We start from the raw sequence: 25,381 nt of genomic DNA on the forward strand, positions 1-25,381 counted from the left end.
TCAAACGATATATGAAACCTCCCCCAAATGTCACTCACACCCTCCCCTTCCTCTGAATGGAATTACAGCAGAAAACAAATCTGACAAGGAACAAGTTGGCAGGATGCCAGACGCAAAACGTAGCAAGCATGTACAAACACAACACGGTGTGGTGTTTGGTTTGGTAGCTCTCCTCACTGTGCCATTAAATTCAGTCAGATGTATGTTCATGCTTGGGCTCACATGGCAGAGTGGGGAGCGATGCGACAGCTTGTCGGGGTTCAGACACATTGTTGCTGCTAAATGAAGCAAGCTCGTTGGAGGCGAGGCTGATGTCAGCGCCGCTCTGGGGCCGAGGGGAGGGGGGCTCTATAGACCCAGGTTTGTGTGTTTACACTCGATGAGGCTCAAGTGTAAATGATAAGTGCCATATCCGCCTGCGGGATCTACCAAACCCTCTGGGCTGATTGGTTCTGATGTCAGTTGACAAGAGTCATCAAGAGTCAAGCTCGCAGAACGGTGTGGCAGTGTACCGGGGGTGGACGCCACTTCACCTTAAGAGGTGTAGAAAGGAGATTAAGATGAGTGGCAGGTGATCATGTGTGTCACCTTCCTCCTCTGCCATCACCTCTGTGGAGACGGGGGGTTGTTGTGTGAAGGGCTGAGGGAGGTAAAGGCTCCCGTCACATCCTGTGTCAGTGTGCTGTGGATGGCTTGGCCAGGAGAAGATCAGATGTGACAGGTGAGAGGGAGGCGACCGAACCCCTCTGGCTCTGGTAATGCTCCTTTAACCCTGATCCAAGTTCAAACGCACCCGTCTCCTCAGACCAGCACAAGATGAATCAACGTGTCACAGCTCCTTCACCTGCTCAGCTTGAGTTGTTACATTAAATCCTACAGCCCTAAATACTTAATGATTAACACAGCAGGCCTTAATAGCCACATTCTCACGTGTGTCTCAAGTCCAGATAAACCCAGATGCAATTTAAAACACTTTCGCTTACATTACATTGTAATTTCAGTGTCACTTCAGCTGCCATTATCACAGGGTCCAGGCACTATAAGTGAATACTTCCACAGACTGACCTAGCTATACTTAGGAAGAGTAAAGATTTTGCAGTTTGGAGTGACAGATGCATTTTTTTAGAATCTGAATAAACCATCTTGAGTGAATTGGTTTAAACAATCAGGTCTCTAGTACTTCGCTCTTCTCTCTTTTACACCAAGATTTTCATGGATAGGATCTCAAGGTGCCGCCGCCGCCGGGAGAAGAGGGTTTGGTTTGGGGAGCTCAGTATTGGGACTCTGCTCTTCGCAGATGATGTGGCTCTGTTGGCTTCATCAGACCGTGACAAGCGAGGGTAAAATCAACAGGCGAATTGTTTGCAGCGTCAGCAGTAATGAAGGGATTGTACTGTACCGTTGTGGTGATGAGCGAGCTCGACCGGAAGGAAAAGCTTTTAGTTTACCAGTCCATCTGGCTTCCAACCCTCACTTATGATCATGAACTAGTGACAGAAGGAATGAGATTGTGGATATAAGTGGTTTATTTTATAGTTAGTTTTCTCCTTAGTGGGTGGGCTCACAATTAGAAATAGGTTAAACATTTGGAGGGAGTTCAGAGTACAGCCACTGCTCCTTCGCATTGAAAGGAGCCAGTTGAGGTGGCATCTGATAAGTATGTGCCTTCCCTTGGAGGTTTTCCGGGCACGTCCAACTGGTAGGAGACCCTGAGGTAGATCCAAAGAATGCTGGAGAGATTATACATCTCATATGGCTTGCTAACGTCTCGGGATCCCTTAGGAGGAGCCGGAAAATGTATCTTGGGAGGACTGACATCTGGACTTCCTTGCTTATCTTGCCGCCATGGTGACCTGACCACATAAGAAAATGGGTGGATAGCTTTGATTTGTAAGTCTGACAAAATCTGCGAAGCAGGAAAGGGAATTCTACAGTTTTCCTTCTGCTAATTTTCACAACCAGTAAAGTACAGACAGAAATGCGCTACAATGCTTCTTTCAATCTGCTGTAAAATTTTAACAATGTTGGTTAAACAGGTTAAAGAACTCTTAACAATATTAAAATATGTCTGCTGAAGAACAGAAAACACTTCACTAGGAAACATGATGTAGCTGCAACCAGAATAAACAGGGGTATGAATAAATGGGACAGTAAAAGTGTGTCATTGTGAATAAAAAACATCAGATTCTTCAGAATAACTGATAATTCATAAAACATAAAAAAGGAGCTGAAAAAGCACTGAAGCATAGTGATCAGAAGTGAAGATAGGAATTTGAATAAAAAGACGGATAATCTATTTCATCATTCAAAGAAAACCAAAAATCATTTTTAAACTCTGACTAGACTGTGGAGAAAGTGTGCTGTAAGAAAAAGAACGTTGCCATGAATTATGGGTAAAAGCCTGCTTTAGGTATTATAGTACATAAAAATTGACAATGACTAAATAACTAAACTGATCTTACTGTAGACCACAAATGGTTAAAAGTCAACAAACCTTGAAAATCTGACATCATCTGTGGGAGGCTTTTACATATCTTAAGAAAAGCACAGTCTAAATATACTGCCTTGAAGTATTAGTCAAGTACTCTCCTGTTGATCATTCTGTGGCGTCTGTCTTTGTCCCCTCTGCCTCCCAACGTAGTTTCGTCTCTTCGAGCAGCCCTCCAGGGAAAACTTGAGTTCTGTAATTAAGTTTTTTTTTTTCACCTCCGAGCCTGCCAGCCATCCTAAACCACTTTTTCCCATCCACACCCACTCAGGCAGCTCCATGAGGCCTGAATGGGCATCAATTATTCAAATTAGAGCTCCAACTGACAAAAAGCCAATTCCAGTAACCCCTCTCCTCCCCCAGTATATCTGGCGATTTGCTGGAGAAGCTAATCATTACGCGTTCTAATTGACTAAATGAGTCGACAAAGAGAAAAAGCACAGATATCAGTAACTACCAGGGAGTGAAGCAAGCAGGGGCTGTTGGGAGTGAAGTGGAGAACTAAACTGCCGGAGCAACGCTGATGCCAACAAGTGGCTAAAAGACACTGCTGCTGCTCATATCTGGACAGTTTACTAGTGACCAAAGCTGCTCACCCTTTAGAGACTCAAGAAAAACAGTTGTTCAAGCAAATGCCCAAAATCAATATCTGTTCACGTTCAAATGACAAAGCCATACAGCAGTCGTGGGACATTATGACTCTTTTCCATCACGTGCAAAAGAGGGAAAAGTCCAAAAAGGTAGGAGTTGGGTCGGGTTGGATCGGTGGGTCAAAAATACTTCAACAATACTATTTTAACACTGGAGCTTCTTGCTCATCTTTCATTTCCTACTGACACTTAAAGTTGGTTTCTTTTTGTCAAAGACAACAATGTGGTTACTGACCACCACGATAAACACCACAAATCCAGACAACTTTGCTGCCTCTCCAGTCATCAGATCTTGACAACTTGAGCTCCATTTTCTTAGCCTATATTTTCTTACTTTTTGGCAAATTGGCACCATTAATATTATGTTGAGCTTTTGCAGTGTAACCATGAATGTTTAGACAACTTTCCCTTGATTACACTGATACTAAAGACAAATTTTAAAATTTGATGATTCTCAGGCAAATTCTATTTTTCCCTATGATGGACATTGGATATGAAGATATCCTTGGAAAGTGTTCGGTGACAAGCATCTGAAATGTTCACGGTCAGTCAGTGAGGGATAAAATGTGCTATGAGACGGGATTTCAAATCCTCACTCGTTGCTATGAATACATTCAATGCCGAGCTCTTGAACCTGGCATCCACGTCTGAGCATTTATCCGAACAGATCTGAAATAAAATTTACATTGGCAATTTACTGTATGCCAAGTCTCTGAGTGTGGGAGTTCATTTTTATCCTTGGAAAAAGTAATTTGACAAAACCACTTACTAGCTTTTAGCTCCATAGCTTTCAACTGCATTTTTGTCACAAAAAAAACATAAAATAAACATAACATAAATTAAGTTTATTTATTAAAATATTGAAATTAGACATACAGCAAATTTATGTTATAAAACTAAATCACACCCACATTGCTATCAGTTTTTGGTGATCTTCCAAACAAAGTCTGGTGAAATCTGCACCCGGAGTGGACTCTCTGGAAGTCTGCAGTAAGTGCACTTATGGCCCCTTGCTTCAACTTGATGAAATATGGTTTTGGACAGCACTCGGCAGTCCAGACTTTATGATTATGTGCCACAAATAGAGTCTGTAAGTGTGTGGAAGTTTGGACATTTGGATCCAGCCTCTGTGTGGCTGAAAAAGAGCATCTGTGCTCAGTGAAAATATACAGAATAAATGTAAAGGTCAAATTACAGTCTGCTCACAGAGCTGTTCTAAGATATCTGTTGCTATATACATAAAGTAATTCCACACATTGTTCATTTTCAAAAAGTTATGTTACAAATGATTAGGTAAACTGAAGAGAACTCGACCCTCTTTATTCTGTAAATCTCAACATAGTATTTTATTCTGAAGCTATTATTCTAAAGGTATCATGTTGAAACAATGCCAGCGAAGGTTCAATTTAAAGCAAGACCAAGCTGTGATACTGGGACTTACTGGAAGGATCTCTGCAAAGATGGACAGAAAATTTGCCGTGCACCATGGCTATCGTTATCATGAGCTCCCACATGATTCCTGAGACCAGTTTAAATGAGTCAGTTTTGGCGGGTACCTGTTTCCATGGACGTGGGAGGCGCAGAAGGCATAGCTATAGTGCAGAAGTGTTGGGTCGACCACAACACTGTTCTCTGAATAATCCATCAGATCCTTCAGGTAGCTCAGGTGACGGTGGCAGCCTCGGACACCGTACCGAGCGCAGTACTCATCCAGGACAAACACCTGACCAGGACTGAACCAACCCTGAAGACAAAACACACAGACCTGTCACATTATATGTATCAATAAAAGCAGTCTGAAGTCTGACTAGCGTGCCCCAGAGGCTGCGTTATAGAATATTCTTAGGGGTCTTAATCGATGTTAAAGGGAAAGGTAAGACGGGTCTAGCTTAGAGTCATTAGCTGACCCCACAAGTGTTCTCTAACCTTCCAGCTCTAGTTATTTCTCACATGTAACTGTCCTTGTTAGGGAGAAGACTGATAAGGTAGAGACAGTAGTTTAGGCGTCATGCTAGCATAAATCAGTGTTCTTTTGGGAATCTGGCAATGTTGAGTCTTACAAGACTGTTTACAATAACTCACCGACTGCACAGATTAGAGTACAACTCATGGACATGTAGCTACATGCTACAATGATGTAGCAATAGAGTCTAAACATCAGATAGATTTGTTGTTCTAGGTTAAGGCCTGCTAAATATGACTTAAGAGGGACAACCTACAGGAACTAGGGTGACGACAGAAACATAAAACGGACCAAAAAATGTTATCCTTCAGATTTGGTGTAGGCATTTGACGTGTTCACGTGTTGTATTCTGGCAGTGTATCTCCTCAGTCGGGCTCAATAAACCATGCTATATTAAGTCTTCATCAGTCTCAGAAACTTCTGAACCTGGCTCACAATATTTCATCAACAGGCTGCAGTCTTCATTACAGCCCCAATATGAAAGTGCTGGATGCAAAAAACTAAAGATTTAGAGCAGATGTATCAAAGTCCGCCACATAATCCGCCTCTTAGATATTTGTAGTTAAAAGACGACATGAAATGAGGGAGACATGCAACAAAGGTCACCGGCCAGATTCTAATAATGGGCATGCGGATCACGTTTTGCGTCGTAACCCTTGAGCCATGAAGCACCACACAGATATATTTTTTCATAGGGTTTGAAGAGAAAAGAAAGAATGGAGAAAGCTGAAAGTATACAGTTTCATGCATCATCAATTCCATTCAACAATGGGGACCAGTAATACCCAGCTTCAAAGTGTACATAGTCAAACTTTAGTGGTCACCAAGCAGCTCCCCTAAAAGAGAACAACTTTGGACGTAGCAGCCAGAGGAGAGGTCATGGGTTTATTAAACTCAAGAAGAGGTCTTCCTCTGAGGAGCAAGAAATTTCACAATTTGACCAGTAGTTGTTGTGATATTTTGCTTTGGAGTATTGGACTGTGTTACAAGTGTAAGTTGTTTCACAAAAGACATTTAAACATGTCACAGAAGGAGAAGCGCAGGTGTAAATAATAAAATTAATAATGGCTGAATTGATTTAGCTGGTTTGGTTTCAGCGTCCTTGTGTTGAGCATGCTGGCTCTCAAGTCACACTTGAACTTGGATACTTGAATAGAAAAAGGCCATCGTTAAAAACCTGTGATTTTCCTCCCGTGGCAAGTCAAAATGTCTGCCGTGAAAAAAGCCCTGTTGTTGAGGACAAAACACATGATAGTATGCACATAAACACACCTGTGAATGTGAACAGCAGTTCGTTACAAACTCCACAGACAGCTGAACAATCGTCCTGAAAGATAACCAAAGACTCCTCCCTCACAGCTTCCTGTTACCATGGGAGAAATAAACAGGCTCAAACCAACATCGGTCACCTTTTGGCTCCACTAACTCAATAAAAATCCTCAATACTTACCACAATTAAAACACAGAAGTGTAAAGGTTAACCTTTCAACTATTAATTCTCTGCTAGAGTAAAAAAAAACCCGAGAAAGGTGTGGAATGACTTGGAACATCCTGAGATGTTCATTAGTTCATTCATCCTGCACATAATCACTAAATTAGGCATGAAACTTACAACGCTAATTAAGATTCCTCACGGAAGGAACATTAACAAATTAGCACCTCCACCGAGCCGACGCCACACACACACACGATTCCTCCTGCCTGCTACTTTCCGCCTGGCGTCAGAGAAGATAAGCCCCAAATAAACGGTTTCATTTTATCTTCAGAGGAGTTTGTTTCTGTGGTAGATTATCTGCATTTAAAAGATGAAAAATGAGAGATGTTTACATTCTAGATATCTGATTGACACGTTTGAGCATATTGAGTTATAAAGTAAAGGTTCCTCTTTATTCTAATCATCCTGTTTTGATTTTCTGTGCAGCCAGTTTTGGGTGTTGCGTTTGGGTTTTCCCATTTCCAATTTAAAAACGGTCCTATCCACACTGCTGACTCATAATTTTAAATATTAAACGGACTATACGGTATTATAAAACTTGTCAGATCACTTACTGAAGATCACTCTGGCATGAAACATGTCAATTCTATTTTGAACTAAGAAATAATAGCATCTCTGCTATTATCTGCTGCTTATCTCAGTGTTTTTGTAAATCAAACTTACAGATCATTTTTCAAATTTAAATTAATCAGATAATAAATAAAAGGTAACAAATTTGCAAATTAATTTACAGGGTGAAGTTTTGACCAAACTTATAAAATCAAATAATAATAATGATTCGGTTTGTTGCTGATATTCTTAAGTGACTGATGGTAACAGCAGATAAAAATGAGAAGGCTGTTCTTGAATAACTGGCGTTTCCATTTTTTCTATTGAAACACAAGAACATTGACATTTGAAAGTTTGTCAAAACCCTGCATAATGTTTTTAAAATGTTTATAATATGCATACAGTGGAATTATGGGATGGCTATGATCAGGGATTAGGATTTTGGTTATGTAAAAAAGCTAAAGTGTGTGTACAATGATCTGATGGTGGTTGGAGTGAAATCCTCCCAGGACTGCGTCTTTTTTTTTTATGTTTTCAAGTCATTTTGCTTACCAAAGAAAGTGGAACTGTCAAAACCAATTTCATCATTTGACAAATGAGAAAACAGTTTTATGTCTCTGAGAAATGATATCTGTATGTTTAACTGTATCAAAGATCATTTAAGGACTTGATATTAGACAACAGTTTTATTTAGACTCTCGCTGACATGCTGCTTCCTGTAGGGGTTAACTGGACCTGGCAGATTCCTCCTCTGCAGGCCTTTTAGTGTCTCCACCTCCTCCCCCCTCTGCCCCCTTCCCTACAGTCTTCAGTTTGTTTGTCGTTTTTCTCCAGTTTCTTTCTTCATTTTACTGTCCGTCTGTGAGCTCGAGCTATTAATATCACACCACAGAGAAAGAGAGGGGCCTGTCGACGGGCGTGAAGCGACAAGATGTTCTTCTGTGACAAACAGATGGCGAACTCCAGTCTTGGCGCTGACCGCTCAATTAGCGGCTAACGAGCCGACTGCCTCATTAGCTCCATCAGCCACGGCTGCACGTCTCTGTGTCAGAGCGCCAGCGTCCACCACCTCCCTCTGAGGAATGACACGACCCAAAAAAGTGAAAGCAGCGTGTGGCTCCGAAGCAATGAACACCTTGGCTTGTCACTCTTTACTTGACTACAGATGCCTGACAGGAGGTTGAGAGAGTATTGTTTATTGAATGATTTTAACTGTCAGGTTTTTGGCTGGACCACAGCAAAGCAGAGCCAGCCCAATAAATGCAAGTGTCTGTCCCTGATTTGGTGAGTGAGTGATGAAGTTACACCATTGGCCGGCTAAGTGTTGGAGTTTCCCCACTGGCCATTGTATCAAAATAAATAGGTGTAAACAAGCTTTGTTTCCGCGGATATCTACAGATGAACTACGAGCGTGTACATATGTGTTTAAGCTCAACGTAATATCTGTTGCAGTATTTTCTGAAACACCCCCGGTACAGTTCTGCAATGCCAAGAACTGCAATTAATTGTTAACTTATCTATTAATAGACATTCTTTTTTTGTTTATACAATTCCTGTAAAGGAAGAAGTCAAGTGCTGAGATCAAGAAATGTTTTCTAATGAAACAAAGGTTGAGTATCCTGTAAACAATTTCAAGCATTTAAAAACACAGTGGGTGCCTAGTCTCAAATATTTGGATGTGCACAACCACGCCCAGTTGCAACTTGCGGAGTCTATGTGCAAGGAGTGGGGTGACATTACTTTTGGTGAGTGACCCTCATGCACACTACATTGAGTATAAACAAAGTCCAGCTATATACTAGGCTAGCCTTACCTTTACAAAAAAAAGTTGACAGTTTTTAACACATCAGCAGAAAACATGGTTCCAGCTGGAGACACTACTGACAGTTATGTCTTAACAACCATCCCAGGGGTTGATACTTGATTTTCAGCAGCTAGATAATTAGCAGGGCTTCATAGCGGGACAATATGTCAACTTCTATGAAAAACCCATCCTGAGACTGGCAACAACAGTCCTAAATAAAACACAACAAAGTCATTTTAATTGTTGCTTAAAGGTTCAGTGTGTAAGATTTAGTGGCATCTAGTGGGTAAGGTTGCAAATTACAACCAACTTTCCAGTCTACCACTGCCCCCTACCCTTTCAAAGAGCGTAGGACAGCTACGGTGGCTGACACAGCACAAAAGGTGTCTCTTCTGAGACAGCAGAGAGTAGCCAGTATAACAGCCAGGTATATTTATAAATAAATTATATTTACTTAATTATTCAGTAAAACCGTTTATAATGTGACTTGGCCACTGACTGATAATATGGAAAATGTAAGCCAAGAGTATGAATTACACATACTCTTGACAGTACATTGTCACTGTTTCTGCACCACACTCCTTTATAAACCACATAATAGATAAAGTTTATACAAATATTGACTAGTGAAACACATTAATTCTCTCTGTGATTATGGACCCTCGCCAAAACTGCCCGCCAACAATAATATCTGGTCCGCTGCCAGATTACGGTGCTTTGATAGCGGCAAAAAATATAAATAAATAAATGCTTTGATAGCGGTGCTGAAATAGATCTCGGTCATGGCAACAGCAGTTACTCATTTAATCACTTCCTCTGTAGTGGTTTTGTCTACTTTAATGCTGTAGTTGGAGTTCATCTGAGCTTTTACTTTGAAAAATTCTGAATGACATTAAAATACTCTGCTGCCTACTTGACACACCTCTGAAAGAGCTGTCAGAAAACGTGATTCCCCTAAATGTTCTCTGCCTGGAGATACAGAGAAATGATAAGGCGTCCGTAGGTTGATGACTTCGGATCAAACACCGAAACACAAACACTGCAGCAAATGCTGTAAGGTGAGAAACAGTCGCTGCAGAATCAATTTGTTGAAGAGAGAGAGAAAAAAAAGAAGCTGTTTAAGTCACAATCTACAGGGTATGGGACCTGTACTTTACCGACTGAGGCGAGGCAAGACAAGTTTATCTGTTTAGCACAATTTAACAACAAGGTAATTACATAATGTTTTAATTACATAAAACATAAAAGCAACAGGGAAATATGTAAAAGTTTAAAAGCAAAGCAGTGTTACAATCAGGGTTAAAAGAGTTAAATGGATAAAAGCCATGATAAAAAGCTAAAAACAAAGAAAAAGAAAACAGCACAGTAAAAGTTACAGTGCAGTGTAAGTTATCAATAAAAAGAAATATCTTAAATATTAAATTAAAAGCAATGGTAAAAAGAAAAGTCTTCAGTCTTAATTTAAAAGAACTGACAGTTTCAGCAGACCTGCAGTTATCTGGGAGTTTGTTCCAGATATACGGAGCATAATAACTGAACGCTGCTTCTCCTTGTTTAGTTTTGACTCTGGGGACAGAAAGCAGACTTGATCCCAGAAGACCTGAGAGGTCTGGATGGTTCGTAACGAAGCAGAAGATCAGAAATGTATTTTGGCCCTAAACCATTTAGTGCTTTATAAACTAACAGCAGGATTTTGAAATCAATTATTTGACATATTGGAAGCCAATGTAAAGACCTCAGTACTGGAGTGATGTGATCCAACTTTTTGGTCTTAGTGAGGACTCGAGCAGCAGCGTTCTGAATCAGCTGCAGCTGTCTGATGGATTTCTTAGGGAGCTCTGTAAGGACACTGTGACAGTAGTCGAGTCGACTGAAGATAAATGCATGGATAAGCTTTTCCAGGTCCTGCTGAGACATAAATCCTTTAATCCTTGATATATTCTTCAGGTGATAGTAGGCTGACTTTGTAATTGTGTTAATATGGCTCCTCAAATTCAGGTCCGAGTCCATGACCACACAAAGATTTCTGGCTTGATTTGTAGACTGAGCTAACCAATCACCATGTTGATAGAAGTCAATATTATCTAACTATCACCTAATCGTTGAAAATTTTGCTCCAATGCAAAACTTATTTGCAGACTCCTGTTGTAAATTATTACTACTACTTCTCCTAACACACGTATTCAACGTAGTGATGAGTGTCTGCAGTGCCTGAATTCTACCAGGAGTAGAAGAAGAACGCAGTGACGAAACGCGCTCTGTAGCGCATAACCTGTGGTTATGTAGATATAAGTGTCTCATTCTAAGGTAATAAAAACATGACGGTTCATTATATAAGGTCTTTATACATCACTTAAAACATAGTTATGGATCTCATATTGCATTTCTGTCAATAAACCCTCAGAAATATTACATACTGAACCTTTAAGTTCGTTTTACCAGTCAGGTACAGTCCCCTCCAAAAGTATTACAGTAAGGCAAATACCTTTGTTTTTGTTGTTCACTGAAGACATTTGGGTTTTGTTTGAACCCACCCATTTTTCAAGTGAGCAAAACTACTGGAACATGTTACTGACAGATGTTTCTTGTTGCCCAGGTGTTGCCTTTTAGGTCGATTGTTTTCATCCTTGGTTCAAACCTATAAAGACTGCATTTCCTGTTAAAGAGGATAAACCAACATGAAGACCAGAGAGCTGTCAGTGGGAGAAAAGCAAGCCACTGTCAAGCTGAGCAAAGAAGGAAAATCGACCAGAGCATGGCTGCTTCTGGAACAGGCTCATTAATATTTATTGATGATGTAACTGATGATGGTCGCAGCAGAATGAATTCAGAAGTGGACAGAAACATTTTGTCTGCCAGATTATGGAGAAATGCATTGAAACTAATGGGGAGGAAGTTTATCATGCAGCAGGACAATGACCCAAAACATACTGCCAACAAAACAAAGGACTTGATCAGAGGAAAAAGTGGAAGGTTTTAGACTGGCCAAGTCAATCAGCTGACCTGAACCCAACAGAGCTGCATTTCACCTCCTTAAGAGGAGACTGAAGGGAGAAACACCCCGAAACAAACAAGAACTGAAAGAAGCTGCGGTAAAAGCCTGGAATAGCATCACAAATGAAGAAAGGCAACAGCTTGGTGGTCAGTTATTGCAAGCAAGGGTTACGCCACCAAATATTATATATTATTTACTTTTTGATTGTTTGTTCCATTACTTTTTCTCACTTAAGAAGCTGTGGTTTGATACAAACGGTGGTTTGTTCTGAGTTGTTTAACACATCTAGATGTGAATACCAGGAAATAAAAGCTGAAATTGTGAACTCTTGTCTCAAACTCATGTTTTGATCTTAAACCCAAATATCTTCAGTGAACTACAAAAACAAAGAATTTGCCTTACCACTCCAATACTTTTGGAGGGGACTGGAGTCCACCAGAGAGCACTGACATGTTTATTTTTACACTTTCAAATGTAACGCTCACTGTTATAAGATCATGTTTAAACTCTAAAATATCAATATCAGTATTCTCCTCAAAAGTCTATTCTCTGCGGTCTCAACTCTCAGGCACCACTGCCTGCTACCTGCTAAAAAAGTTGATGTTTATCCTGCTGAGCAGCAGAGTGATGTTATTTTCACAGATGCTTAAAAACAGTCACTGCACTAATCAAGAGTAGATGATAAACAAATACTGGTAGATCTGTCAGAACATTTAGCTGTTTTCCTCAAGGTCAGCGGTTCATCTCTCCATTTGAACATTGAAATACAATCTGGAGACACTCTTCTTCTGCAGATTCCTCTAATTAGCACAAATTTAACTGAATCACTGGGAAGCTTCAACTTAAAGGTGTGGGAGGCTGAACTGTGTGGATGCATAGATCTGAGTAATTATAAAAGAGTCTATAAATGGTAGAGTTGCGCGTCCTCGACCGCCAAAACTAAAGGTGGAGACAAGAAACAAAGTTGTCTCAAATCCTTTTAGGTTTATTTTGGAGTTCTTGTAGAGATCCCGAAGTTTCCACAGTTACCAATTATGTTTTAAAGAAATATGTCTAAAATGAAGACGTTTAGAATATTTTCTGAAGTCTGAATAGTTCACTCAGTTGTGACAAAATACAGTTGCAATGAGACTAGAGACTAGCTGATGACGAAAGTGAAACATCTAGAAAATAAAACAACAGATATTTTTCTCAGGATTTGGAGGAGAACAAATCAGAGCTAAAAGGAGTGTGTATTGGACTTGCAATCCTCGGGTGGATTCAAATACAACATCTATAGCATGATCATAATTAATCTGTGTTTGCTGGATGTGGAAGGCAAGTGTAGGGCAAGAACATGTTAGCCAGTACAATTTCATCAATGTTGTGTTATATGTCGTGCACCCAATAGGCCAAAAATCTGTCAATCAATCAAATCAAGTGAACTTTGTAAAAGAGGAATAAACACAATGAGCCATGTGCTGAAGAGAAATGACATAATGATGACAAAGAAAACTGTTATGTTGAATTGCTTTGACTAATGTAATGTTTCCTACGTGAGAAGAAGACAGCAATTTATAGGTAAACAAACGCTGTGTTTAGACGGACATCAGCACTGCATGAAAAAATGCTGTCTCCTAATTCATTTCAATCAGACCACAGTTTAACGTGGCCTGACATTTAACAAATGTTGCACCCAACAAAGTAAGTTGGCTATTCAAACACCTGCAAGCACACGTTCCCATTAAATTACTTTGTAACATGAACACATAAAGCTACTGTTTACCAATCATGGAGGTGGTGAAAAAAATAAAAATAAAACAATGTCACTCTGATAACTTTCCAGAATTGTAAAATCCTGTATCATAGTATAATTAACCTCTGTGCAGTGTTTCCTTCAAACTCAAGGATTGCGATACTCAAACTTGAATTCCTGGATCATATTTAATCAACCCACCTGAAAGCAGCTCCTTGCATTTTAAACCGAGGGCTGTTGGTCTAAATAACATATGAGGCAGAATTCATTCTGGGTCATAATGTTGTCTTTTGGGTAATTAAACGTCCGTGTTGTAAAATTTGGAGACGGCTTTTCTGCCTTTCTATTTTTTTACATTTAGGTGACAATTACTTGAAGTAATACAGTATTTTAGTTTTGGATTAAGCTCATTCAAGAATTTCCTTTCCCTAGTGTGGATGAAGTTGTGTCAGAACTCGCTCCACAAGCAGCTTCACTTGATGATTTAAGCCTTCAGTCATGAGTGGGAACTACACTGATCCCTTTAGCAGGACTCTGGGCCCCAGCTACAAACCAAATTTCTGCCTAATTACTGTTGTTGTTGTTGGGTTCAACTCTTTGTGAATAAAATATGACCCCGTCTATGACATGAATCCAAGCCACTTCTCAACAGATGTCCCCCACGCCGAGGCACTGGCCTTTTCTCAGAGTGTCTGGTGAAAAAAGGCTCAGGCTGGAACACAAAGCCCTCGAGTTTTCACAAAAGGCTGAGGAGTGGGAGCTGGAGGGGCGGTGTGAATGGATCGGTCTAATTGCAGAGCTGGAAGGAATCCTGGTGAGGCAGGTAGAGAAATGAAAGCAGCACAGATGTCACTCTGGTGAACATCTCCTCACTCTGCTGCTTTTAAAAGACGAAAATACGCAGCACCTGTCAGGATGAGATGACTCCTCAAGATCTGTCCAAGTTTGTGTTTCACTGGACAGGCAGGTAGATTTATTTGTCACAATAAGTTATAGAGTGAAATTGAGTTTTCTAACTCCCTTCTGCCACATAGCAGACAATATACATTAATACATAAGCAATTATAAGTAGACTAGACTAACTAGAGAGTTTTAGTGTCTGATGATGGTCTACATTCTATTATACAGGACTATTTTAGCCAAACTGGACCATGACTGTACGTTCGCACATTTTAGCCCATTTTATTTATCCCATTTACTACCAACCATAAGCCTCCAGCACACGTACACATACTCATATATACTCAATGGCCACTTCACTAGGACTGTTCACACAAAGAGCTAATCTGCCAATCACATGACAACAATTACGGTAGTAATTTTTACTCATTACCATTGACGGCAACGTTGCCCTGTACCATTGCTCTAGAAGTTGCTCTGTGTATCATCAGCTTAACTCAAATAACCACTCGTTACAACCAAGGTATGCAGAACACCATCTCTGAAGGCAAAACATGTCGAACCTTAAAGCAGATGGGCTACAGCAGCAGAAGACCACACCGGGTGCCACATCTTTTTTCCTTCAACAGGAAACTGAGGCTACAATTCGCACAGGCTCACCAAAATTGGACAATAGAAGATTGGAAAAACGTTGCCTGGTCTAATGAGTCTCATTTTCAGCTGCAAGATTCAGATGGTAGGGTCAGAATTTGGCGTAAACAACACGAAAGCATGGATCCATCCTGCCTTGGATCAAGTGTTCAGGCTGCTTGTGGTGGTCTAATGGTGTGGGGGATATCTGCTTGGCACACTTTGGGCCCCTTAGTACCAACTGAGCATCGTTTAAATGCGACAGCCTACCTGAGTATTGTCGCTGACCATGTCTATCTTTATGACCACAGTGTACCCATCTTCTGATGGCTACTTCCAGCAGGATAATGCACCATGTCACAAAGCTCAAATCATGTCAAACTGGACTTAAACGTGACATTGAGTTCACTAAACTCCAACGGCCTCCACAGTCACCAGATCTCAATCCAATAGAGTACCTTTGGGATGTGGTGGAATGGGAGATTTGCATCAACAATTTCAACAACACCTTGTTGAAAGTATGCCACGAAGAATTAAAGCAGCTATGAAACAAAAGGGGATCCAACCTGGTACTAGCAAGGTGTACCTAATAAAGTGGTAAACTGCTACAGACTCAAATTGATCCGTACTTAAACTGATTTAAAGTGCAGTAAAACACTCTGCATGGGAATTTTCACAGTGTACTGACATAAATTGAAAAATATAGCTGCACGGAAAATGAGAAAATTCAAACTGAATAAGGAAAGCAGAATATTTTACATATCAAATGGGTTAAAATACGCAAAAACACTGGTATATGTTCATTGGCTTAAACCGAAAAGGCTGTTTTTCAAAAGCTTAACACCTTCTTGGCCCTAAACAATAGTTTTGATATTTTCCAGTAAGGATTTCAACCACACCACAGCATGAACTGTTCTTGTTACTTTCTTTAATGACATCCACTTAAAACACCGACAGTCAACAAGTTTCAGTCTTGGTTAATTGGATTCGGTTGCTGCATTTGACAATGACATATTACTAGACAGACTGGAAACCTGGGTGGGACTTCTGGCACAAACTGGTTTGATTCCTACTTGAAAGACTTCTTTGTGTTGTAATTACAGATCTGACATGTCGAGTTCCCCACGGCTCCATTTTCAGGCCTCTTTTTTTCCCAACCTCTACACGTCTTACCCCAAGTATGCATGCGACCGCAGATTTATAACAATATCACCAGTTGACTATGGTCCCATACAAGCACTGAGTAAGTGAATTAAAAAAAGTGCCAATATTTTGTTAAAACAAAAACAAACAAAAAAAAGAACTTGTCATCCCTCAGTATTTACAGGTCAACCAGACAGCTCCAGCTGATTCAGTCCTCCCTAAGACCAGGAAAGTGGATCACTCCAATTCTCAGGTCTTTACACTGGCTTCCTGTTAGTCAAAATAATTGATTTTAAAATACCACTGTTGGTTTATAAAGCACGGTCTGGGATCAGGTCAGCTTACTGTCCCAAGAGTCAAAACTAAATGGCGTTCAGTTTTTTTGCACCACATATCTGGAACAAACTCCCAGAAAACTTGAGATCTGCTCCAACTCTTGGTTCTTTTAAATTAGCGCTTCAAACTTTTCTGTTTGCCTCTAAATATTATGTTTATTTTGTCCAATGTAAAGTAGTTTGAATTGCCTTGACAATCCAAATTTACATCAGACATGGTGCGTCGGCGTTTGCGCACTGAAGCATCCTTTTTTGTTATTGAGAGTGGCTCCAACCTTCATTATTGGGTAATAGTTCTCAGTCAGAGCTGTCCTTTCAGCAGACAGAGTATCTGTTCTTAACCAAGCTGACTGAAATGAATATAAATACTTAGCTCTTTAAATGGTAAATGGACTGTTCTTATATTATTCGCCTTTCTGGTCTTCCGGCCACTCAAAGGGGCTTTACTCTACATGTCACATTCACCCCGTTCACACACATTCACTGATGGCAGTGGGTGACCTTCTTTACCTCTTGAGCAAGAGCCAACAAAAACACTCTAGAAATGCTTCAAAATGCTGCTAGAGTGGATTAATCTTTAGACTATACCTATATTAAAATGGATGAAGTTAAAAAACTAATTACAAATGAAAAGCAAATTCATTAGAACCACGAGTCATAATTTTAAATGCTGTGTCATGTGACGTAAATGGCACTCCGCTGGTTCAAGGCAAATCTTCGTAACTAAATTGCAAGTCAGGTGCAAGTCTGTCAAGAACGCTTACTATTAAAATGGCATGACATTTAAACACTTTGTTAATACTGCTTACATACTCGAGTCCTTTGTGTTGCTAGTGAAGGTTCCTTTTATGTATTTTTATTTTTGAGGACTCTGTTTTCAAGTCTCAAGTCTTTCAATTAATTTGCATGACTTACCATACTTAATTATTTTATGTTTCTGTTGTCAAACAGAAATCTTGGCTCATGAATGATTGGAACAGTAACTCCTGGCGGCTGCACTGAGACACACATGGGAGATGTTTGTTCTGAAGGCTTTCTGTCAGGAAGCCTTACTTCTTGATTAGGCTTAGGCACTACTTGGTTAAGTTACGGAAAAAGGAAAGCCACAAAGCCTTTCAGCCAGAAAGCCCTGAAGGCAAACTTATCCTGTGTGCCACTGAGACGTCAATCAAATTTTTAAAAGCACAAAGCCATCTGACAAAAATTCATCAATACAATTTTATGACATCAGCAGACATATGCTGTTGTTTTCCAAAATCTCTATTCTCCTTTGTTCTCTCCATTTTCCTTGACCACACTAAAATCAAGGCTGGTATTTTTAGATTTATCCACTCTATGTAGTGTGAACAGAAGGACAAACTCTATTGAAAGCTCACACAGACACACCCACACATTTAGGCTTCCCCCACCTTTCTTAGCCCCTCCATTGAGTCTGCCCAGCAGTCGTCAATGAGGGTCATGTTCCTATTTGGAAAGTATTGATTTGAGCATTTATCCCCTCAATCAGTGTGAGAGAGCCCCCCAGGCTTAACACGCAGAGGGAGGGGGGAGAGAGAGAGAGAGAGAGAGCGAGAGCGCACTCTGGTTCTCTGAAATCATCAAACTGTCTGCTGAAAAGTTTTCTTCAGGAGCGTCTTTACATTCTGCTCTGACTCATCTATAATTTATTTCAACCATGTCATTAATTATTGTCACTATTAATTCATCTGCTAATTATTGATACTGAATGAGCATTTAGGCACAAAGCCCAATTCAGTTTACTATCTTTAAAGACTAAGCAACTAGCAAAAAAAAATAAAAAATCACATTTGAGAAGCTGGAACCAGGGAATTCTTTTCATTTTTGCTTAAAAGATACTTTACCGATGAATTATCAAGATTGTTGCTTAATAACTTTCTGTTGATCGATTAATAGATGAATTTATTAATTGTGGGCCATATGCTGACCTGCATATTTTTTTTCCCCCAATTAGTCCAACATTTTTCATACGATTCACAAAAAAATGCTGAATATTGTTAAATCTGTGATTTGTCTGATGATGGTTTATTTTATGTCTGGGAAAACCAGTCTCCAGCTTTTCGAGGAACTCCATGCCAGTGGATGCCGGCATTCAGAGTTACTCACTAGCTTAAGAAAAAACACCATCTGTATGTGACCTTCTCATCCTCCTCCTCTTTTGCTACAAGCTGCAAATCTCTGCTTCTTAACACTTTTTGATTATGACTGAACATTTTAATTAAAACTGTAACAAGAAAAAGGTAATTTGAAAACTGCAAATTTATAAATATAGCCATCTGTTCCACTTTAGCAGAAGAGTGCTGTAAACATCCCTGACATACTTCAAAAAAGTTCTTTGATTTGTTCTCTGGTAGTTCCTTCCTAGTGTACAGGAAAGTGATGCAGCTTATATTTCACACTTCTTTAAAAAGAACAAAAAATTATTGTATTATGGAGGAAAAAAAAAAAGAAAGAGACCATCGCCTTCAGAAACTCAAATGTCATTAACAAAGTCTGTAGTGCCACCCGGTTTGGTGGACAGCAGATCTCTGAGGGGTAGCGGAGAATCAATGAGCTCTTTAAAAAAACGAAGATGGACATCAAGACAAAAGCCGAGAGTGTGTCAGATGATGCGTTTGTGTTAACGTACCAGGCAGGAGAAGGAGTCGTTCATGCGGTGCTGCAGAGTGTTCTTCTGTAAAATGGTGAACAGGGCGGCGTGGTCAAAGCGACACGGAGGTGCAGAGATCAACTCCTCCACCCCCTGACGCTGAGATGGATCCAGACCTGAACAGGAAACATAGAAAAGTGTGTGAAAGGTGTTTTAAAATTATTTTTTTCCCCATACATTATAGTTTTGTGTAATGGGTAAAACTAAGCAACACTCATCCACCACCTTGACCTGAGGTGACAGGTTCACATTTTTTCAAGTCTGTTTTTAAACACTCACATTCCCATTTGAACGTCTAAAGTGTTGTTGGTCACTGTAACTGTTCCTCCCGTCCTCCGTCACTTACACTAAAATCACTTTCGGAGGGTATGTCTAAATATACATATGTGCATGTCTAAGACAGACTTGAAAAAAGGTGAGCCTATCCTTTCACTCTCCGTCTCACTACATACAGGACAGGATACTTCATCTTCAAATTAAAGGCTTTATATAATGCAATAAGGCCTTTTAATGGAATGCAGAAATTTCTATATTTTAGGATAACTGTCAAACAGTTGTGGACATCACACACCCAAACTTTTAGAAACTACTGTTTTACCAAACTAGAGCAGCTGAAGGTTTTACTGCCGCTTTTGATTAAATCAGAGTGATGAACTTGTTTATTTTGGTGAAAGACAGCTGTAGCATAGTATGGTGGATTTTAGTAATTTGTGAAATGTAAAAATGTTTAAACTATAGTGCCTCCATCAAGAGAAGAGTTCCTATGTTTGATGATATGTAACGTATAACCTAACCAGAGTTGTGTTTACGTTAGGCAGTGTTAGTAGAAAGACGAGGCAAAAGGGAACGAGAAAGAACGGCCAAGAAAACAGTAACCTCAGTGTCATAGTGAACTGGTGAATGAATGACTGCACAAATATATTTGCATGATCCCGACAGCTAAAGAGGTGATATATAAATGTGTTCAGATTCACAGTCATTCATGCCTCTCTTCATGCTCAGCAGTGAAGTGCAAACACACACACACACACACAGAAACACAGACAACACTACATTGGCAGTGTCAGTTCTCAGTGCTGTGGCTAATAGTTCCCACCTCGGTTGGCTACAGAATCTCTGTGAAGCTGTCAGTACTCTCAGCTGACACAAAACATTCGCCAAAATGGACGACATGTGAGGAAAACACTGGAAGTGACTCACAGAGTCGAAAACCAGCCAGGAAGAGGACAAACGACAACACATCGCTGATCAACTGCAGCGAGAGATCAGGCTTCGTGTCCACATGAATATAAAGAGAGATATTTCTTCACATCTTGAAAGGCGAAACCAGAGCAAAGTGTGGTGGTTTTACTTTACTAGTTGTGGTACAATAAAGTAAATTGGTTGATTGAATTGTTAATTATTCTTCTGTTTATGAATCCAAAAACAATATGATTTGAGCATGGAGGTCCATTCTTGACTTTTGGGAACAGCATTTGTATCAGAACAATCACAGTCAACTTCCCAGATGTTTTAACTTTCAACCACATGTCATTAGTCTTTAGTAGCAAAATGCAGTTCGCTCAGGTGTCATTATGTGACCTGTGCCATCACTATGTCATGTGGTTGCACCTGAGCAAACTCCTTTAAATGAATTTTTATTTATTTATTATTAACAGCCGAGAAATGACATGAGGAGAAATAAATGGTGAATTACATGCAACAAAGGTTCTCGAACAAACGCAAACCGGGCGCGCACCTATTCTATATTTTTCGTCTTTCTGACTTCCCTCCTGTTTTGTGGCTCTCAGCTTCATGCCACGTGGTTCCTACTGAAGACGTAAATCATATATATATCTTTACTACTCACAAAAATATTCACTTTTTCAAAGAATTTTCATCAATATAAAAACCTTCGGTATTGGGTTTAGGTACTTTTACACAGTAGTACAGATACTGTGAGCTGTTGTTGGAGCTTGGCCGTGCAGCGCCTGGAGCAGCCGAAGATAACGAGGCTTTAGGTCAGCGACGAAAGAATCAACAGAAAAAAGGAAAAATAAAAGAAGCAGAAGAGGCGCAGGGCGTCCCAGCCTGAGCAAATCTGGGTTCATTTCCAGTCCTTTCAGGCTTTCCTGTCAATGGCCCAGCCAAATGAAAAGCCTAACACTCTCCATTCTGCCTTTATCAGGGGAGTACATTTCGGGATGGGAAGTTTCTGAGTGTGACACATGGCCCCACAAAAGACCAAGCCTCGCTGAAGAATGCCAGCGCTGTTTCAACGCCTGCGACGCCCGCGGCTTCGTGTCCGAGACGAGCATTAGTGATCGCTTTTTATTAACGCTGCCATTTTGTTTTTGTGTAGACGCACAGAAGCCTGCAAGGACTCTCAAACATTTGTGTTTCATCCCCCCCGCCTCCCTCCCGTCTTTGTCGCTTTTGTCTGAAAGACAAAAAAAAAAAAAAGACAGCAAAAGTGAAATCTCCACAATCAACTTCCAATCGACGCTCCTCTCCTTTTCTTCCCGTCTTCTTTTCTTCTGACTCTGGCTGCCCTTTGGCTCCTGTGGCCTGCTTTCCCTCTGTCCAATTCCGATGTAGGTCATTTTACATTTGTTACATCCAAAACACGGGATTGTCCTTAATGTAATTTGGAGAAAAGACAGGGAGTGAAAGGAGCGACTCTAAAGAAAACGAGACAAAGAGATATAGATTAGTGTTGATAATAAGAGGAGGGGGGAGGAGGGGGAGTATTGATTGGGGGACAGACAGCAGAGGAGTGATGTTGATCCGTGTCAAGTCCAACTTTCAGCTATTATCTGCAAGGAGGGGGGTGTTAAAGGGGGGTTGTGTGTGTGAATGAGAGTGTGTGACAAAATATGGATGGATGTCACTGCTCCTGGCATGGATGGTGTGTTTGGCCCAGACTGTCTGCAGGTTTCTTCACTTTGTATTTTACAAACAGTTTAAAGGTAATTTTTCAAGGCACTGACTATAATCAAGAACAAAAATGGGATTTGATGCCCTGAAAATTCTAAGGGTTTTAACTTTAAACTGGAAATGTAGTCCTACAAAAAACGGATTTAAACATCTCTGCTGAGCTACGCAGAGTAGAGTGTTATGGGTAACTATAGGCACACCTCCTTCTCTGTTATGCGGCAAGCTAAATAAGCTAACTGATCCAACATCCTGTCGGAAAGCTGTTTCGAAGCAGGGAGAAAAGACAGGCATTTATGTTTTACCCAAAGCCGACCAACGAATTCAGATGAGATGCTGGATGGAGAGACAAGGACAACGGGTACTATAAACTTTACAGAGAGAGCTGGAGGAGAGCAGAACTTTATCAGACCTCTGATCTCAAACCTCATAAGCCTCACTTGTGTTTTCAAACAAAAATTATTTCTCCTGCTATGTGTGTCAACAGTGATGATTAAAGTTGTAAAAATTAAACATGTTTAAAATAGTTTACCAGAATACCTTTCTTCAGAGCTTGCAACCACCTCTCATGGCCTTCAATCGAAAATGGAAAAGTAAGTGCACCATACCAAAGTGTACTGTTAAACACCAATAAACCAGACTCAACAGATCAGGGACACCAAAATTAATCTGCTATTTGCCAAACAATCATAATGTGCGTACCCACGTCTTAAAGAGGAACTGCACCAATTTTTCACATCCAAGTTTTCCAAGAGTACTACTGCATATGTAAAAAACAAAAAACCAAGTGTACAGCCTTTAGTATCTCCAGAGGGAGCTGTGTGAAGTCTGATAAATGTCCTCAAGTGACGACACTTAAGGACAGAGTCGGTTGGGGCTGAAGACTTGAAAATGAAACAAATCTGTGTTTGTAAGAAGTGAGCTCACCAGACCTCTGTATCCTGCTGCTCATCATCACTGCTGCAGGCCAGAGCCGCTACTGGCATAAGACACCAGCATCTCTGACTGAACTGTCCGCAGTCGAGTTAGGTTTTGACTAGAAAGAAAAATATCTCTGATTCTGCTGCATCGATTCTGATCCTTTTTTTTTCTCTTTTTTTTTTTAAACTGTCCACGTTGAGTCAGCTGTTATAGAAAAGCCCTGCTAAATTGCTATAGTACTAAAATATAAAATGTAACTTTCATGTCTTTATCTTGGTATCACGTATTCAGCATGTGTGAGGATGTTTGGGTGAGTGTTGAGGGGTTTGTGTGTGATGAGGTGGGAGGGTGGGGGTAGGTTTCTGCGCTTGATCTCTCCATACCCATCTTGTCTGGGCTCCACTGGTATCGTCACGGCAACAGTCACATCTATGTGACATCCTGCTCTGAGAGGTGGTGGCGCCCGCTGATGGCAGGTTATTGATGCAGAGGAAGAGAAGGAGGAGGAGGAGTACGGAGAGCGTTTCAGTTTTAGTTTCAGGTGCGCCGGGCTGAGAGATGTGACTTGATCTGCCTGTCGGAGCGTGGTGGCGGCGACGGAGATGATGTCAGGGTGAGTAAAGATGAAGATGCAGACAGACAAGCCCATCAGTCTCAGTCTGGCTGAGCGAGCCTTCTCATAACGCAGAGTACAAACAATCTCAACTCGGTGAAAAGTTTGAGCGAAGCATCACCAGCTATTCTGCTGCATTTGAGGGCGCCGCTGAAACCCCGGGGAGGTTAAAACAAACGGACAGTTTGGACGTCTCTCCTCAGGATTGTCCTTGTTGTCAAACTGACCACCTGCTTCTTCAAAAACACAACTGACAGGTGTAAACATCCCCGAAAAACAACTTCAGGGGTGAGTCTCGACCCCTAACAGGCCCATCTGTTCAAACTGAGGACAGAAGTCACATTCTGCGTGATTTAAGTGGATTTCAGATCAAAGGCCAGGGCCAAACCTAGCCTCAGATGATTTCTACTAGTTTAGACTTTGTTTGTGGGTCCTTTGAATGCTGGTCCATTTGAGTCTTGTTTATGTGAAGTACAGGCTGCAGTGAACGAGCAAGGGTGGGTGGTGGGGGGGGCAAACAGGAAATGATGTCTCATGGAGTTTCGTTAGCAAGCTCGCACTTTTTCACTTCAGAGCATAGAATGTCACAAAGACAAGCTGCTGAAATTTGCTCATGCACCAGTAAAACGTCTCCTGAAACTACATCAATATAAAAGGCCTCGTTTTGTTAAAATCACGTTTTTTTTCTCCCTTCTTTTTGCTCATGTCTCAGGTCTTTACTCAATAATCAGCTTTTTCTTCCGCTGTAGCTTTTTCAGCTTTCTTTTATTCCTTAAGTAACATCTTCTAACCTGAAAACATCATTGAGGAAACAAATTAAAATATAAAACAAACATATTAAAGAATATCTTACCATCAGGCTAAAAAAAACAGGGCTTCACTGCCCTCTCCCTGGTTGAAGGATTGAAGTCTGTTTCACCCATCATAGCTGATTGGTCTGGTCAGTTGCACCAGTAAACACACCCAACATTAATGTCACGGTGTACTGACCCACTTATTTTTTTGGAGGTCCACTAATACAAGATTTTCAACTGCTTATAAGTTGCTCTTTGACATACTACTGTTAGTTTTGCTTTAAAGCGAATGTTAATGTTGGCTTCTATCACAACTGAGGCTTAAAACATCCAGCACATTGTGGTAAAAGCTGACCACAGTACATAGACTGTCCCTTGGGATTTAGGTATGAACACGACCTTTCCATTGACATCATGCACAAGACAAACTTGACATTTTTACCCCACTAGTGGATTAAAGAACGGAAAAGTTGTCTCTCCGGTTAAGTTATTCTGCATATTATTATACTGGTGTGTCATGAACATTAAAGCCAATAGTATGATATGACTTTTAAGTTGTGCCTCACAACTTCTCAGATCACGCTCTTTTCATCTGTGTTTGAATTGACCCGTTACTAAAACTTACCACTATTAAAATGTATTAAAGCACAATCGCTGGTTATTTAGACGTACATGAGCACATGTTTGTGTGTCTACAACAAGAATGATGGTTTCTTCTTGTAAATAAAAACCTGCTGTAGTATTAGAGCATTGTTGGACATCAGCTGGTAAACAAGAGGAAGAGC

General features: G+C 40.5%; 1 protein-coding gene across 1 annotated transcript in view; it reads right to left on the reverse strand.

The window, feature by feature from the left end:
* cadps2 (Ca++-dependent secretion activator 2) overlaps positions 1–25,381 on the reverse strand; it is a 244,423-nt gene that overhangs the window by 66,547 nt on the left and 152,495 nt on the right. Inside the window, 2 exon segments of the mRNA XM_038705806.1 lie at positions 4,695–4,882; positions 19,335–19,471. Of these exon segments, the coding sequence (XP_038561734.1) occupies positions 4,695–4,882; positions 19,335–19,471 (325 nt within the window).

This window comes from Micropterus salmoides, unplaced genomic scaffold (assembly GCF_014851395.1).
Source record: "Micropterus salmoides isolate LMB-PRFRI ecotype aquatic unplaced genomic scaffold, ASM1485139v1 Ms_hic_scaffold_8, whole genome shotgun sequence".
In the NCBI taxonomy this organism is placed as follows: domain Eukaryota; kingdom Metazoa; phylum Chordata; class Actinopteri; order Centrarchiformes; family Centrarchidae; genus Micropterus; species Micropterus salmoides.